At 39.3% G+C, this 18735-nt stretch overlaps 1 protein-coding gene across 6 annotated transcripts in view; it reads right to left on the bottom strand.

The window, feature by feature from the left end:
- KANK1 (KN motif and ankyrin repeat domains 1) overlaps positions 1-18735 on the bottom strand; it is a 199986-nt gene that overhangs the window by 25199 nt on the left and 156052 nt on the right. For all 6 annotated transcript variants that reach the window (XM_088476599.1, XM_088476603.1, XM_088476601.1 and 3 more), the window contains one exon: positions 12846-15491. In XM_088476599.1, coding sequence (XP_088332725.1) covers positions 12846-15491 — 2646 coding nt within the window. The remainder of the gene's footprint in view (positions 1-12845; positions 15492-18735) is intronic.

Raw genomic sequence — 18735 nt, forward strand, 5'->3', positions numbered from 1 at the left:
GTTCAGCAAGGAAATAACAACAATTATTGATTTAGTGTAATCCCACAGACAGCATTAACTGTTCAGCACTAATATTACACACACACACATTATTATATATATATATACATACATACACACAAATATATACATACACACAAATATATAAATATACATATATATAGCTTGTCTGCCAGTATCCTAACCCTCCCCCTCTACCTACCCCTAACTCTCCCTCCCTGGTGCCTAAACCTAACCTCCCTGTCACCGCACCCTAAATCTAACCCTCCCCCTTAGTGCCTAAACCTAACCCCGCTACTTACCTTCGGGATGCCGGCACTGGGATTCTGACAGGTGTCGGGATTCCGGTGCAGGTATTTTAAGCCCCGGTATCCCGACCGTCGGGATATTGACCACATCCCATATATAATATGTATGAATACACGTACACATGTGTCTGTGTATATATGCAAGCACAAATTTTTTAAATATAAATGTATGTATGTATGTATATACATATATAAAAAATTATAATTTTATATAGAATACTTTTATTTTGAAACAGACAGTTCAGATGTATTCTACATTGATTATTAGTATACACTACTTGCCCTCACTCTATTATATAAGACATTGTATTGATTTCTCTTTCATGTGGTGCCAATTGTTTGTCTTGTTTACCTTATTGTTTGCTCTGGAGATTATAAACGTGTTCTTTTATGTATTAGGGTACATAATATGGACAGGATTTTTGTATAATCTTGTTATATCTACAACTATTTGACCTACTGTATATTCTGATAAAAAAAAAGAATCTAAAAAACAAATAAGCCAATACTATCTATTGCATATAATATAACTGCACTGGAAAGGTAGTGTCAGCATCCGAGATGATGGCCACTTCTGGACTGTAGCATTTTTTCCACAAAAGGAAATTAAAAAGGCAGTGACCGAGGGGCAGTGAAGTCAGCCAAAGCAAAGTTGCATATGGTTGCTATACAGCACAAAGATTATTAGTGATAATGTTACAAAGGCAGGAAATGAGATGGGAGTGTTACTGACACACAGGGGCAATGTGCTGGAGCATGGCACCTCTTGTCAAAACCTAGTGCGGAAGTGTTAAGGGAGTAGGCATAGAGGGTGTGAATTGCACTTCTTGTTAGAGGAAGTATTAGGTTCTATCCTGTGCTGATCCCCACTAGCTGAAGTATGTAACAGCTTTCTAATAATGGAAAGGAGGTTTACAAGGATGACAGCACTTGAAGGAAAAACTAAAATGTACTACACTCTTCCTAATTCCTGGAACAGGCAGTTACCATGGCCAGGGAACAGAATGAGGAGAACAGTAGATACTTGGTACAATGTAAAGCAAGCATAATATATTAATTTAAAACAAATACAGAGTTGACATAACAGTGGGCTACAAAAAAGCCAGAAAAAAATATGCTACATAGGATAAAATTGTAAATATGGTAAAGCCCATAAGTGGGGCTGGTGACGGGATGATACAGCTGTGATAACAGCTGTATCCTAGCAACATGGTGAGCTCACAGAGAACTACATCAGGTGCACATATGGTGCAAATGGATTCTTGTGGGCAGAACTGCATTAATAAAGAGCAGCATTTTTCCTGGATTCACAGGCGTCTTTACAGTTAGACTACCTACTAATGCAGCCTGGACAGAGAGGCCCTAAAAAGAGATAAAAGAGATGGTGTGTTATTTATTAAAAGCATTAAGTCCTAAATCCTATGAAAAAGGGACTCTTTAGCAGGCTTTAGGGTTTGTGCCTATTTATTAATGCATCCTCTTCTTTAATCTACTCTGGCTATCGCAAGCAATAAAATTCACTAGGAGCATTCTGCATACCGCCCTACATGACCCTCTCCAGGAGGGACACAATGTTCTGGTCCTGGACTCCCCTGGTAATTTATGATTGGTGGAGGCTCCAGAGGTGGGGCTGCAGTACAGTCCAAAATTCAAATAGGGGAGTCACACCAACTGCCAGTGAGTCCCAGCCAGTGACGTTTGGCAGCGTGTGAAATGACAGTTGGTGTGGCTCCCCTATTTGAATTTTGAACTGCGCTGCAGCCCCACCTCTTACCAGGGAAGTCCAGGACCAGAGCATTGTGTCCCTCCTGGAGAGGGTCATGTTGGGAGGTATGATTCTGCGATGCCTATGTATCACAGATAGCAGAAGCTGTCTCCCTATGTCCTTCTTTACTGTCCAAGCTTACCACCCAAATGCACATGCTGGACCCAACAAGCAGGCTATTGCATGCACTCCATGCCCTTAACTGGACTGGCAAGCAGCAATACCACTGCCCCAATTACATTTATTTTTATAAATTCAGGGAAAGAAGAATTTTTACAGCTGCGATGATGAACAGTGTTATCCATCCCGACTAGCACAACAACAGCAGCAAAATACCATACAAATCCGGATGGTGAGTATTAGGGTTAGGCACTAGCGGCAGGGTTAGGGTTAGGCTGCCAAAGGGGACAGTTAGGGTTATAATACTCGCTAAAATTCATTGGAATTTAAAAAGTCTGGATTCCGCTGCAGATATTGTGACAGTCAGTATGGTTACCTCTGGGATATCATACCCAACCCTATGAAACGTTCTAAAGAGGACAAGTAGGGAAGACGCCAATAGCAACCAATCAGCCTCTAGCTATCATTTATAAAGTACATTCTATAAAATGATAGGTGGAAGCTGATTAGTTGCTATGGGCAATTTCTCCAACTGTCCTCTTTAGATGAATTGATAAAACCCTTTAACAAAAACTGAATGTGACATTAACACTGGACAAAATCACAATGCAATTCAATATTCTTACAAAAGAAATACCACTGTAAAGTAGGGAATACTTGCAAGCCATCCCTTTATAGATTGCAGCCTCGCCTACACAGCACAGTAGTTAGCATTGCTTGCACTGGTGCTGGGGTCATGAGTTTGATTCTGACCACGTCCTATCTGTGTGGTGATTGCACTGTATGGTCTTGCTGTGTTTGCATGGGTTTCTTACTGGTATATCTGTCTCCTCCTGCACTACAAAAACATACCGACTTCTGACAAAATGGTCATCAGTCACTGATAGCCACTTACCATTCTAAATTTTTTTTATCTCTATATACTCCATTTTGGAATCTTTTTCCTTCCCAGTCCCATTCCTTTTATTCATATAGCTCATATCGTTATATCAGGCATACAGAAAAATACTGTATGGGATAATGAAAGTTGGACAAATGGAAGCAGTACAGCTGAACTGCTTGGTACGGTGCGGTGACATTGCAATCGGCAGCTATGAAACAATTGTGGTCAATGTCAGCTGACAACTATGGTGACACTGTCTCTAAGTAGTGACAACAGAAAGGTGAAGGACATAATTGTGCTCTTGTGTGTTGCAATTCTTCACAGCTGCGTGCTCGGGGAAGTTATGTCATCACAAAAAACGTGGTGAAATTATGACACAATCAGAGCTTAGCTTGCTGAGCACAAAGGATCCATGCATCTATTTATTTGTGTTCTAAGGTGGTTGAGAGCTTTTGTTTTCATTTGTGAAACATTTTTCCACCCCCTCCGGTTAAGGGCTTAATTTGGAGCTTGTTTGGTACATTAATATAGTTCAGTCCTTAGCCTCTGATAGAATTAGGATGAGGTAATGACTGGTCATATTCCAAACTGATGCATTTTTTCAGGGTCACAGGAAAAAATCCCTAACGCCTGTCAAAGCTCATCAGCTGCTCACAATGTTCACAACACAAATATAAGAGTTATTCTCACTGACTGAACAAAAGTATAACTGCACTTCAAGAAACAAGAGTAGTGCAAATGAAAAGAAAAAAAAAAAAAAAAAGAAGCAAAAAATACACACAGATATTTCATATTTGGGCTGTTTTAAATAAGATCTTCCAAAGGATGGCACAGTTTAGTCTATATGATCACTGAAACAACTGACAGCATGAAAATGCACTTGTTGTCTACATACACACTGTGCAGGCAGCCATTTTATAGGCTACAATAATATCCATGAAAGTGTAGCTCACCAATTCATTAGAAATCAGTAACATCACTGCATGATTGTTGGTAAAGCTGCTTCATCCTATCTCTGCTAATAGTGACTGCTGGGCACCTGTTGGCTCAGCCAATAAATTTGTCACTTATACTGTGTATAGTTAAATCAGTGCATTTAATGTAAGAAAAATATTATGCATAGTAACGCCTGTAAAATAGTCAAAAAAACTAATTAGGAAATAACTTGTGACAGCAAATTCTTTCATATAAAAATATAGTCTTAACAGAGTGGACCAGAGAAACTATGTTCACTGGATTTTACATATATAAAAAATGTGCATCTTGTTACAGTGGAAGCAACATTCAGTTATGTAGGCAATAGTACATAGCCATAAAACGAAGCTCCAATATACAGTTTATGAAAGCCTTAATATTTTTATTGTGACAATATTTTTGTTATCCTTGGGGCAGGATTGATTGAGGGTGACAGACAGCTGTTTAGAAAGGGGACACTCATTATTCAATTAATATGCTGTATATCAAAAGACTGAACTGCAATTGTGCACAGTCACATCAGCTGATAGGCAGAAATATATTTATACAGTACATTATTTATACAATGTGTGTATGGCTCTCTCGCCCAAGGGGCCATGAACCAGTGCCATGCATATTAACGGAGACAGAAAAACATTGATAAAAGGATTTGTGTTTTATAAATAATAATAATATTGTTATATATACACTTTGAGGCAAATAGGAACTGACTCATTTGGTTTTATTATACAGTATATCAATATATTTTTTGAGCCTATCTTGACTAATATAGGTTAGGTGAATTTAGATTTGGACATTTGGCAGAAAAGCAATTAAACAAGGAAGGAGAAGCTCTTAGATCATACACTGCATTCCTGATCTAATTACCAATTTAATGTTATTATTATATATGAGCAATGTAACTTTTTTGCTGTAAATTGTGTACCGACAGGATGCATATCCGGCTAGGAATGTTGACAAGCTTCAATATATAATAAGTACCAGCAGTCTTGTGTGTACTGTACATAAACAAAAGTATTCCTTTACGCCCCAGCAGCATACACCCTTCATAAAACAGGCCTGTCATTAAATTCTATATTAATTTGATGTTTTATTATGGAAGTAATTCCTATGGTAAAACATCAATCCACCTAATACTACAGATTTGTTTTTATATCTACATCTGTACACGTATACGTACATTTATAAGTAAGAAATAACATAATATAAATGGTTCCATTAAAGGTCAATTAAGCAGATAGCTTTTTAGTATACTTATCTGCAAGTATTCACATCATACTGGTATTTACATAAATATAAAAAATGTGCATCTGGTTACAGTGGAAGCAGCATTCAGCTATGTAGGCAAAGATGCAATACAAAGAGTAACGTGATTTAAAGCAAACTACATTGATTGATTGATTTTCTTAATGGCTTTACTTTCCCACAAGAAATATTAGCTCCATTTTACAGATTGATCATGGTAAAAGTGTTGGTTATCTATGCTTTAATGGAGAATTACGTCATAGCCTCAGGTAAATGCTACTTTGCTTGGCAAATACAGTATGACTGCATGATTAGCATGTAACTGCTTCACTGCCACAGTGTAAAATGTTGGTCAGGTTTCCATCCTGTTTTCACTCAAGTGTTTTTTTTTCTTGTATAACAATTTATTTTAAAAGCCTCACTAAATGCACAGGGGGAGATGTATCAAAGCTTTTAAAGAGTATAGAAGTAAAGACGCACATCCACTAGCAGATATTAATGGACGACTGAGCAATAAAGACATCATTATCGTTCAGTCGTCCGTTAATCGGGCACTAAAATGTCGGAAACTACCAGCGATGCACGCTCCCTCTGGTTGTTTCCGACATGAATCATCGCCCGAACATACCGGTCAATCTGCCGATAACAACAGATTGACCATGTTCGGGGATGATGGAGGGTGCCTGCACTGAACGACATATCGTTCAATGTAGGCACTGCTGGGGATGGGGAACGTACTGTCTTCCCTAGGTCGCGTAGTGGATGTGCCCCTTAACACATAGCAACCAATCAGCTTCTACCCATCATTTTATAAAATGTACTTGATAAATGCTACCTCAATGCCGACTGGTTGCTATTGGCAAATTCTACACTTATCCACATCTCTACTCTTTAGAAGCTTTGATACATCTCCCCATATACAAAATGCTGCTATGGAATTACATGTTTTGTGAGCAGTAGAGATTCCAAAGTAAATTCAAGTTGCAACCTCTCAAGAGAAAAGAAAAATGATTAAGACAGTTTTGGCAAAAGTCAGCCATGTGCATGCAGAGATGCAGTCCGCTATTCCGATCCGAGTGACTTTTTGTGATCTGCCAGCTATGCACTTCAGCAAGTCTTAAAATATTGCTTGAATGTCTTCTGTTTTTGAACCACTACTTTAACTAAAAACTTAATTACAATGTTACATCCTCCCAAAAAACTGCTGAACTTTATTTTCATTTTTGTACACTGTAACATTATTATTACAGTAGTTTATGTATGCGTATAAATAAACTCTCCAATATAACTTGTGCACACACTGCACAAAAAAAATCCCACTGAAAATAATGACTGGCACCCACTCACCGTCATGACAGAGGACATGCAAAAATCAAAGTCGTTTGGGAACACTTTCTAAACTGTTCATGGCTACCGAAATGCACGCTCTACACATTATAAAACAAAAGCGCAATCTGCTAAGCAAAATGGGATGGGTACAGGATGCCAACAATCGGGATCCCCGGAAGTCACATTCCATACGCCGGCATCCCGACAGGAAGATACCAACACCTGTCGGTAGGTATCCTAACCCTCCCCCTCTACCTACCCTAACCGTCCCTCCCTGGCACCTTAACCTATCCCCCCTAGTGCCTAAACCTAACCTCCCCGCACCCTAAACCTCCCGCCTTGTGCCTATCCCTAACCCCCCCACCAACCCCATTACCTACCTTCAGGATGCTGGTGCCGGGATTCTAACAGGTATTCTATGTGCCGGCATTCCGTGTCGGGATACTGAGTGTATCCCAGCAAAATATAGCTTCTGTCTTAGTGTGCTGAAACCGGCACATCACTGTGGCTACTAGCTCACAATCAGTATGGTAGGCCACAATCAGTCCATTCCTACAACCAGAAGTAGCAGGACAGACCCTTCTCTGTAGTTGCCTCCAACCTGGCACTCTATCCTATGTGTACAAATGCATAGAAACAGATGATTGATGTCACATAAGGGGAAGAAACTTAAGGCCCCCATATACGGTGCGATATAATAGCCGATCCGACGGATTGGTACGATATCGCTGCTATATCGTACCGTGTGTGCTCCCGTGGGATCGTACATCGCACCTCCAGACAGGGCCGACTCGAGGAATGTTCGACCAATACGGTCGAACAGGGGCGCCACCCCATAGAGGGCGCACCCCTCCCAGCCATCCCAATTTCAGCGGGACAGTCTCGTTTTTCGGGCACTGCCCTGCTGTTCCACCTGCAGGACGAAGTGTCCTGTGGGTGGTCGGGAGGCTGGGCACCTCCACCGCTGCACCTGTGTGGTGGTGCCGGCCCCAGAGAAGAATGGAAGCTGTGCGGCATCCATTCAGAGCAGGGAGAGAGCTGGGGGCAGCCCAGCTACTGACGTAGTGCTGGGCTCGCCCCCAGCCTGATGTTAAATGGGAGGCGTGCCATACGGGCACGCCCCCAAATAGCGTCATTTAGGGGGGTGATCTATGGTAATTAGGTCACGCCCTGCCTCCAGATCTTACTGCATGTTTACTTGATCTGGGGATGCGATGTACGATCCCATGTAGCGCTATTCGGGTGGAGGAGGGGGGGTGCCGATATATCGGAGGAATCTAATATGAATATTTATGTACACATTAATGCCAGTCATAGGGAATATGTACTGTTTACATAATATTTTAACATACAGTCAAGTATGGCAAAGAAATAAAAAGAATAAAAAAAAGATAGTTCCTGTTAAACAAATGGCATAACAAAAACAATTAAACAGAAGTCGTGGGTATACATGAATACATCAGTAAATAGACTTAGAAACGCATAGCATGCCTTATATAACATGGGCCTTTTACAGGCTGGGTTTCTTTATGAAGGGAAGCATTGTTGGAGTTTTAGCTCTTTCATCTAAAAGGAGACTTTTGGCTTCTGGACAGAGTGGCTAAGGTTCAAGTTTATACAAGAGAACATTATCAACTAAAAAACGCAGACTTTACAGGGCTCAGTACACCAGGATCTTACCCTGGTGCCAGTGTACGTTAATGCAAGTAAAACAGCTCTTTCACATTAACAGATAATAAAGCTGGTCTCTCACTGAGCTAAATAATATACTTGAAAAAAAATGAAAGTTGTTTTTGGTTTTGTTTTTTAAATAAATCTGTCCAGTATTTTGGAAGTATTATCTCTTTGTCATCAGGTGATCTCTTTAAAAGCTGTTGGTCTCCAAGTGATGGAGTGCTGCAGTCATTTCGGTCACTGTAGGCCATAGCCCATGATATCACAGTAAGAATAAGAGAGACATGATTATTTGCCATTTAAAGCCTACTTAAGTCATCAAAGTAATTTATAAAGCGCCAAAGTATAATACCACAATGCAAATACTCTCCTGTTATGTCATGTGCCAACATTTACTTGAATGTTGATCTGCGTGCCAATATGGCCGTATCCGCAGGGCTGCAAAAGTTTACAGCAGCCTATGGGAGCAGATGACTGAATCAGAGGCAGTCCATGTTTAGTACAAAAGAGACTGATGTTAATGTTCTCTGTAAAGTGCAGTGTAGTATGGTGGCATTAAATAAAACAATAATAATAATAATAGATACTTGAGTGCACCAACATGCAAAACTGAGGCTTCAGGGCAGATTCAATTAGCTACACTGTCTGTTCTCCTGGGTAAATTGTCCAGAGCTATTCACATAGAGACCCCTGGCTACAGTAAATGCATATGAATTAATAAGCGTAAACTGATGCCTTGTGGCTGCTTGTGGTTCATCGTGGGTCGGTAATTGATTAGTTTCGGACACTACCTGGTAGACCAGACTACGTGGCCCAACCTGTGGCTAATTGAATTGCCCCTATGTTTTGTGAGACAAGTTATGTAAAGCAGATAAAGGGGTGGTGAGGGAGAACCCCCTGGCAGCTCCAAGGATCCTGCAATGGGCAAGCACCATAAAACCTGTCAGGCGGGCACGTAAGTGTATTTGCTATATAAGGAAGCATAGCATGTACACATTTTTGTAGTCTGTAAATAACTCTTATTGCCTAAAGGCTTTAGCTCTTCATGGTAGAGAAATGAAGAAATATAACATTACATCTGCATTATTTAACAAAATAGAAGGTGAAATTTAAAGTGAGCTTTACCTTAATGCTTCAAATTGGAGTGAGGCCTGAGATATTAGACTTGTCCCTACAGCACCTGCCCCTACATGCTCGGCCTCAATATTTCTCTGTGACCCGTCCTCATCATACTATTTTATCGACTCTCAGGAATACATTGATAATTTGCATTCTGTCTCTAATCTCCCCTCTGTACTAACAAAATGACTGTGACTGGATTACATCTGCCTAAATCTCCCAACTTTTGAATTTAGTTGAACCCTGGTCATAACTCTTTGACCACCACAAACCTGAACGTTACACACTCCGCTTCACTGACATTTGTGTTAATGATCTAAGCCAGTGGTTCCCATACTTTTTTGAATCACGGTGCCCTAGAGTATCAGCATTATTTTCACAGCACCACTAAGCCAAAAGTTTACGATTGTGAAATTCTGAAAAAAATGCAGTGAAGTAGTAAAGTGAAGTAAATTGTGCTGACCTGTCATCCTTAGGCTCAGTTATATAGTGGGGGACAGGTTTGAACTTCGGTCTGTCCACATATTTACATTACATTGACCATAAATAATTTGATTTGCTGCTGGACCACCAACCTGAGGCACCCCTGCAAGTGTCCTAAGGCACCCCAGGGTGCCACGGTGCACAGTTTGGGAACCACTGATATAGGCATAAGGTCATGTAAGCTTGTGATCCAACTAAGGCAGATAATATAATCTAAGCACACAGCAGTGAGCATTATCCTAATAAAATATGTATTGCATGTAAGATTAGGCATCAATTCTACAAATCAGCACGAAACTCCTTTCCATGCATGTTATGTTAGTATATATAAATAAATGATAATAATAATAATAATAATAATAATATATTGTGCTGCCTGTTATACTAAGAGGTGCAACGTGAGAGGTCCTTGTTTGTCAGATATTTGAAAAGAACAGTAATGGTGGAGAAAGGCAGTACATTCACATGGGAGCAATCTATCTGTCACCCCTTACAATCACTGCACATATTATTGGAAAGATGAATAAAAGTAATGATTAGAAAAGACTTGCAAGCAAAGCCCCTTGAGAACATAGCATGGAATAAGTGGAACTTTCTCCTTAGAGAACCACTCTAAGAATATGCTGTGTAAAGAAGTGGGTTCCTAAATATTTTAGTTTATAGATCAACTAATGTCTGTATGTCCCTTTAATACCCTTCACAACCTCAAGGCTGGGTATTAGGAAGAGAAGGCTGGGAAAAGCTGACAAGATACGTCAAATAGTTATTATGGTTAACTTTGGTTAAGGTTTTTCAACATGGAAAAAAAAAAAAATTGATCAAGTTGAGATGACTTGTAGTGTTTAGAGGCAAATCTAGGAAAATCATCAGTACACCAGTAAGACGAAATGGACAAAAGGGAGACTACATTCAAGGACAGCTAGTACACTGGACTATGCTGTTTTAATGTACACAATTAGTTCTCATCATGGCCAGAGACCATCACATTAACAGCAGAATTAGCAGTTTATATTCATCCAACTCCCCAATCAGCATCATCTGACTGCACCTTGGAAACTCAATAACCTACATACAGTACAATGGATGGGACCCCTACCTACTCCATTTAGTAGCAACTAAAACATCAAGACCATGAAATATCCTTTAGTAAAAGCTTTTTAGGTGCTGTGTCACTTTGTGTGCTTTGTTCTCTGCGGGTACTATTTTACGTGATGCTTTTATAAACCTTATTACAACTGATTAAAAAAAAAAAAAAAAAGTATCTTATCAAAAAGTAAATGATGTGATTTGCAAGCCACAAAGAATAGTTATTAGACGGCACAAGCATGTCTGTTCTCAATAATGCTACACTAACTCTCACTTCCCACATGCATTGTGCCCTAATCTTGGTCTCTGACTCACCTAGTATTAGAAGGAAATCAGATTTAATCCAGTCAGGCTCTGTTGTTCTCAGTTTTGAAGCATTGATAAAGAAAAAAAGTTAAAATGCTGGCGATAACTCGGCCTCACTTCCCATCACAGTAGGCCATTAGCAAGCAGGGCGTTCACTAAAGCAATCCCCATCCAACATGTCATACATAGCACATTGCGCTTCTAGGAAACAGGGATGTCCAATATACACAGCTGAACTTGATGCTGCCATTTCATGGTTCAGTGCTCATCCTATAACACTAAGTAACCGTGTAGCTCAGGTTTCAAGATGTCCTTCCCTGAGTAAAGCTAATTTATTTAGGTAGCATTAATAGGTCTGAATGGGATTTATGGCACGCACTATTCTTTATTGTGAATCAATCTATTTTAATGTAATAGCTGATGAAAATATGAAATCAGTAGTTATTTTCACAAATATGTCAGTAAATTGTTGTGTATCATTTGAATTAATTACACTGCACTTATACTTTATAATGAAGGGATATAAAATATAGAAGTATGCATATAAAAAAAAAATGCTAGGTTTGCACAAGATCAGGTTTTAATATGGGATATAGTCGGCATCCCGGTGCACACAATGCCGGCGGTCAGAATCTCGGCGCAGAAATCCCGACAGCAGTCAGAATCATGGCACCAGAATCCTGACGGCTATGATCCCGACAGTTAAGTATTAGGGTTAGGTTTACGGTTAGGCTATAAGCACTAGAAGGAGGGTTAAGGTTTGGCTGCGGGAGGGTTAGGGTCAGGATACGTAGGGACGGGAATGGTTAGTGTTAGGCTGCGGGAAAGGTGGGTTAGGGGAAGGGTTAGAATACTTACCTGCATGCGTCGGGATTACGCTGCCGGGAGTCTGACCATCGGCATTATGAGCGCCGGGATTGCGTACCTAACCCTTTTAATATAACAACTTTGCTTAGACTGTAACATGAAAATATGTCTGGCACAATTTACACTATAAAAATTATAATATTGAAAATGACTTAATATAACCCATAGCTTCTTGAAAGGACATAGCCATGTGACTATGGAAGTAGTAGGAGATACACATCCATTTTTATACAAAATCTCCTATCAAATTTAATGTATTATACATTTTCTAAGTATGCAATGGTGGTTTAAATGGCACATAAATGTTTCATACATTTCCTAAGCGAAAGTTACATAGCAAATTTAAAGAGTAAAGCTTCTTACCTACTTAATTAATGGTCATAATTCTAATAATCGCTGATTTTGGCCATCTTTATCACATAACATTGTATTGATATGGAAGCCAGTTATAGGAGGATTCAAAAAGTAAAGGTTAACTGTCTTTCAAACAAACACACACCACTTCTGGTTTATAACTAAAAGTGGTGCCATTTTTTAATAAGCTATAGAGATAATTTTACATTTTCAGGACATTCTACAGCCATGTCTGATAGCACGAAGTGATGTAGATTGTGCAAAGCATTATATATCTGCATGCTTTATCATTATACTATACTACAGTAACATAGGTTAGTGAGGATCTCACCTGTAAAAGATTCCAGCTCCACAGATGGTTTCTGCATTCCCGGGGTTCGCAATTCTTCATTGCTGCCATACTTCATTACAGAATTAATAGATGAGATAGTATTGATGAGCTGGGAGTTGAGGGAGCCAATCTGTGAATAGGGTTCTCCAAAAGTTTCAGCCAGCTCAGTGTAATTCTCAGCAAGAAGCATCTGTTGCTCCTGGAGCAAGTTCTGAACTCGCTCAATGTAATGGTCTATAGCAGGAGACTCTATATTTGATACATTTTCCTTTAATGTAGTAACCTCTTGCTCCTGAGGAGGCTCATCTCCAACTGCTATAGTTCTTGTGTTGACAAAAAAGGAAACAGGCTCACTAGGACCACAGGCAATACTACGTAACTTAACACCAACCAGAAAATTATCGGAGATATTTATTTGCCCAACTCCAAAATCTTTGGTCTTGTGGACTGATGCTGGATTTTCAAAATCAGAGTCAGAGGTACATATTCCAATAGAACGTGTTTTTGGTGTGGCATTAATTTCTTTTACTTTACCATCCCCTATCCCAACTGATCTTGTTTCCACAATTTCTGTGTTCGTCTGTTTGCTGTACATGCTGTACGCGGTGTTTGTGCTTGTATCAACAAGACTTGGCACTTCTGTGTTGGTGAATTGGCTTGATAGCTCCACTTCTGTGTTAGTTTGCTGATCAGCAGTACAAGGAAAAACTGTTATGGCAGAGTCCACTTTGGTTACAAGTTCTGTGTTGACGCCACATGACGTATAATGCAATAATGGTTTAACTGTAACATCCACTGAACAATCTCCACATCCAACAGATTTCACATCCTTAACTATGGTCTTGTTTCGATCCAAATGGTCCACAGCCTCCTCTCTAGACCATCCAGTTTCACAAGTTGTCTGATCCACTCCAACTCTTTTGTCACACATCTCAAGCTCCCACCCCACACCCATGTCACAAGTCTCTACTCTTTGTTTTACAATCCAGTGATTCATTGGGACCTCAGGGCCTACAGTTGCATTTTGAAGGACAGGTCTACATGAAACCCCAATGCTGCTGGTTTGTAAGTAGTTACCAACACAAGAGTCTACCACATCCAAATAGTCTCCATTGCATTGATCCCTCGTTTCGACGATTGCTTCAACCATCCTGCTGCAAGTTAAGGGCTGAACCATTACTGCTTTGTCTATTTTTTTCCTTGAACCCGCTTCTCGTATCTCCAACTTCAATTTTGTCATTTCCATTTCATAGGTAGTTTCCCTCAAGTCTGTTTCAAGTCTGTAGATTTTATCTTTAAGTGCTTCAATAGTTTGCTGCTGTAGTTCAACTTCTCTTTCAGCATCAGTAGTAACCCCAAGCATTTCCTCAGTAACCCCAACCCCAAGGCTTCTCACATCCATTTCCGTACTCACAGAAACATCCCTGCTGGGATTTGCAGATCTATAGTACATTACTACGTCATTCATGTTTTCATCGGCACCAACTGCAATAGAACGATTACATTTTTCTTTAGACCTGTTCTCCTGTGCAGAACAGTAAGCCTCAAAACTGCTGTCTTGTATTTTGTTTTGCAAAGACTGCATTTCAGCTGTTAGCTGTCTAAACTCCTTTAATGTCTGTGTATTTTGTTCTGGACTTTCCATTTCATCATCAGAATCTATATGTAACTCACCACCAGATTTAACACGAGCATGTGATGTTTCAAAGCCAGCAACATTACCTGCACTGTAAGATCTCTTACGGAAACCTGTGACATCACTTTGCGTACTAACTTTTTGGCTTTTTATTTCTGACATGAGCTGTCTCTTCTCTTCCTGTAATACTGAAATTTTTACCTGAAGTATTGGGATGGTTTTTACCTGCTCCTCAAGTTCTTTTAGACGTTTAAGTGCAACAGCCATCTGCTCCCTGATGTGTTGGAGATGCATAGGACTCACATTGGTCACTGGTGTAGTTACCCCAGAACTAAGTGGGCTGTGACGGATGGAGCTCCCTAAGGATGAAGCGAAGAAGGCACTATAATCACCATTGGCTTGGTATCCATTCTGAAGCTGCTGTGCAGTTGTTTGCCCTGCTGATCCAGTAAAGGATGAAAGTGACCCAGTTGAGCCCATTCCCCCAAAACTCGCCAGTCTCGGCCTACGTACATCGATGAAAGATGAGGCTACCTGCATGATGACTTTCTCCTGTTCTAGCCTTCTTCGAGTTTCCATTAGCGTTTTTGTAACATGAAAATTGTGTGTAGGGACCTGTGGGGAAGGTGGTGGCAATGGTTTGTTCTCAGGGATAGTTAGAAAGTTTGAAGATGCTTCTTGAGAAGATGATGATCTTGCAGAGCTAGAAACAGTATGCCGCCTGGCAATCAGAGAAGGGGACTGCTTATGCTCATCACTGTTGGAGGATGAAAGAGAATCATTCGATGGCCACCCTATCACCTGGCAGGACTCGTTCCTGCCTTCAGGAAAGTGTGTAGCCAACTTACGCTTCTTTAGAATGTTCACTTTCTTTAGGGTGTTCCCCTTTTGTATATCCTCTACATACTTCAGAAAGTCCAAATCTATCTGGTATCCATATGGTGTTTCCACAAAATATGCAGCTTTAGGGTCTCTTTCGTCTTCACCATTTGCAGCACTTTCCTCTTTTTCTACAAAGATAAGGAACAAACATTTATATTTATTCTGTCAATTGGAATGAACCATTATAGAGTAACATTTGAAAATAACTATATACATTAATCCAGGTTAAATAAATCAAAAAATAAATGCAAAAATGTCAGATTGCTTATTCATGTTAAAGGAAAAAAAGAACTACTAAATGGTTGAAATTACGACGGATCTATTCCTACAGAATGTAAGTGTTTGGAGGTGTGAAGCGAAACATGCCGGTTTCTGAACTATAATTGTCATCTTAAAGAAATATGTAATATTAAACACTACTCATGTTTGACACATGTAAAAATGCAACACGTAGATTCCTACTTTAGACTTGGATCGACTATAAAATAAACATTTCATGAATGTAAGAATATATGATACATCTGTACACTTTTATACACTTTGTGATGTTCGTAAAACAAAACAAAAATACACAGTATATATATATGATTTTATACAATCTCTACACATACGGCACACAGACAAACAAAACCTCCCGAAGGCAGTATGACAATTCAGAAAATATTATATATATTTTTTTTCTTTATTAAGGGTGTTTTAAGTCTCCAAACAGCTCAATTATGTGTAACAGCTCTCACAGCACTATCGCTCTAATAACATGTAAATAGAATAGTCAAATGTTTCTCAGTGACCCAATCCCCCCTCCCTTTCTTTGTTTATCAGATAAATCCTGCAGGATTTTAATTATAGCTATTGGCTTGTTCTACTATGAACCAATGTAAAGCTCAGATCCGAATGCAAATTTAACGTCTGTGTCCTCTCCTTCCAGTTACATCTTTTCTGTTCCAATGATATTTTGAGACCACCACGACACAAACACAAACTGCAAATATGCAGACGGACCTGTTCCAAGCTCTGTCTGAAATTCCACAGCTAAAAGAGAAAGTGCTTGAGATCATATAACACATCAAATCTGGGTCCCACAAGCTGATGCCGAGCTGTGAGCCCCATTACACAACGCAGACTGGCAGAGAGGGCTGTACATTTCTTGGCAGCGCCATGGTCTTCATAAAGGAAGTAAAGAACCAAGTAGCAAGACTTCTAACACTACACAGAGCCACCAGAGCTTGTAATAAATGAAAATAGAAGTGGTTGTGATAAAAAGACTTACTTGTCAGCACAAGCTGTGCTGTGTGCTCATACTGCCAGTGCCTGTCATAGCTCTGTCTCCCTCCCTACACCAGCCTAGTACCTCCAGAGTTGGTTTCAAACTTTTTTTTTTTTTTCTTTCTTTGCCGCATAAGGAAAAATCCCACATTAGTATAAACTTAGCTGAACAGGGCTGACATTTTCATAGGTCAACTTTTCACCAATGACTCCTGCTGGACAGTTTCCTTCCACCATCCTCCTCTGAAAGCCTCAGCTGTTCACTGCAGAGTCACACTTCAAACACTGCAAAGCCACATCCTGGCTCTTAAAGGTGCAGTCACTTGTGAAACTCTGATGAACTTTGACAGCAGCATGCTTTGTGGGCATGAAGAGGGAGTTCCACGGCTTAAAGGAACACACACACACGGTATGGTAAGATGTTGTTCATTGCACAATACAGAGAGTGTGTGTGTGTCACACACACACACACACAGTGTTGTGCAATGAACAACATCTTACCATGCCACTTCTCTCATATGTTCACTTCACCTTTATTTAATATGTTTATTAGACTGTGCTATACCTATAAAAAGTGTTCCTTAAAAAAGTGCACATGCAAGATATATAAGCTGCATCAGACATATGGTCTAGAACCTTTAACACATACACATTCATACCATAATTTTATGTAAATTCACTTAATTTTCCTTTAATATTATACATTAACAAAATGTAATGCGACTTGCAAAAGTATACAACCCCCCTAAAAATTCAGATTTGTCCGTATTAGAAAAAACAGTTACACAGATTGTACCAGGCAGTATTTTTACTTTCATTTTCAAACTTAGAAATCTGTCTACAAATAAAAACTGAAAAATGGGTGTAAGTATTCAACCCTTGCGCTGTGGAAACTCCACATTTACACAGATGAAAGATGATGTGCTAACAATTTTCTTTCACTCTACAATTTTCTTGCCTCTACATGTGAATCATTTAAAAAAGGTGTGATTTTATGGATAAAAGACCTTTCTGGCTGTCCCCTCCAGGAAGGGACAGCTGAAAACTTGGCAACTATGCCCTATCATCAAATAAAAAGCACATTTTAAAACATGCTGAAAATTGTTCTGTAGGCTCACAACAGTATAGCATCTATATCTAGTTACTACAAAAACTGCCATTAAGCCTAATGTTAAAACTAGAGCTTAAGTATTGATACTCCAGTTCAAATAAAAAGTAATTAAGTAGCAAAAATATTCAAAAACTATGTGAGATTAAAAAACATTTCTAAAACTCACTTTCCAAAATCCTTAAACATTTGTACATAATATATATACTCACTACCCTGCACACAACTAACCAGCACTACGTAAACACAATTTCTAAACCCTCTTTCTATGTGTGCACAATTCTTTATGTGTCTGTTGTTTTTACTGAAAAAGGCCTTTGGTATCCACTCTGTAGCAACACTGAGAGCTCTGTGCCGCCAAACACTGTCCTATTCATGTAGTGAAACCGTGGCAGTACCTCGCACTGCACTTATACAAACTACAATTTACAGAGGGACAAGTCTTCTGTGTTTACTGACCATTCTTCAAGACTCACTGGAAAATATTTTTCTTCCTCTCTTTTATGTACCTGATATTTTTACAGCATTATACTGAAAAAGTAATGCAAAATATATGACCACAATGCTTTGAATTAGAATGATCAAACATATCACATCCCACCTTCCCCTCCAAAAACCCATATACAAAATATTTCCACTCTATAATGTGTGTTAATGTTAGTATAGCTTTTCATCAATTCAAAACTTCATTATGTTGCATTAAAATTACTTTATTGTAGTAAAGCTATTTGCAAGGTCTAATTCCAAATACCAATAATTTACAATAACACTGTGCAGCTAAACATATCACACACAAGAGGTGTCCCTCTGATATACACACATGTATCTCAGATTATATTTTATTTATTCGCATGTATTTGTTGTAGATCACAATCAAACATATAGTATACATCATAGTTAGGATTATTACTGGGAAGGCAATTAACATAGAACTGGATAGGGAGTTGATGGTCACTAGGAAACCTCCTACTGGGATAAAATTACCATGCTATATATTT

The sequence above is a fragment of the Taudactylus pleione genome, unplaced genomic scaffold (genome assembly GCF_031769625.1).
Source record: "Taudactylus pleione unplaced genomic scaffold, aTauple2 ptg000190l, whole genome shotgun sequence".
Lineage (NCBI taxonomy): Eukaryota > Metazoa > Chordata > Amphibia > Anura > Myobatrachidae > Taudactylus > Taudactylus pleione.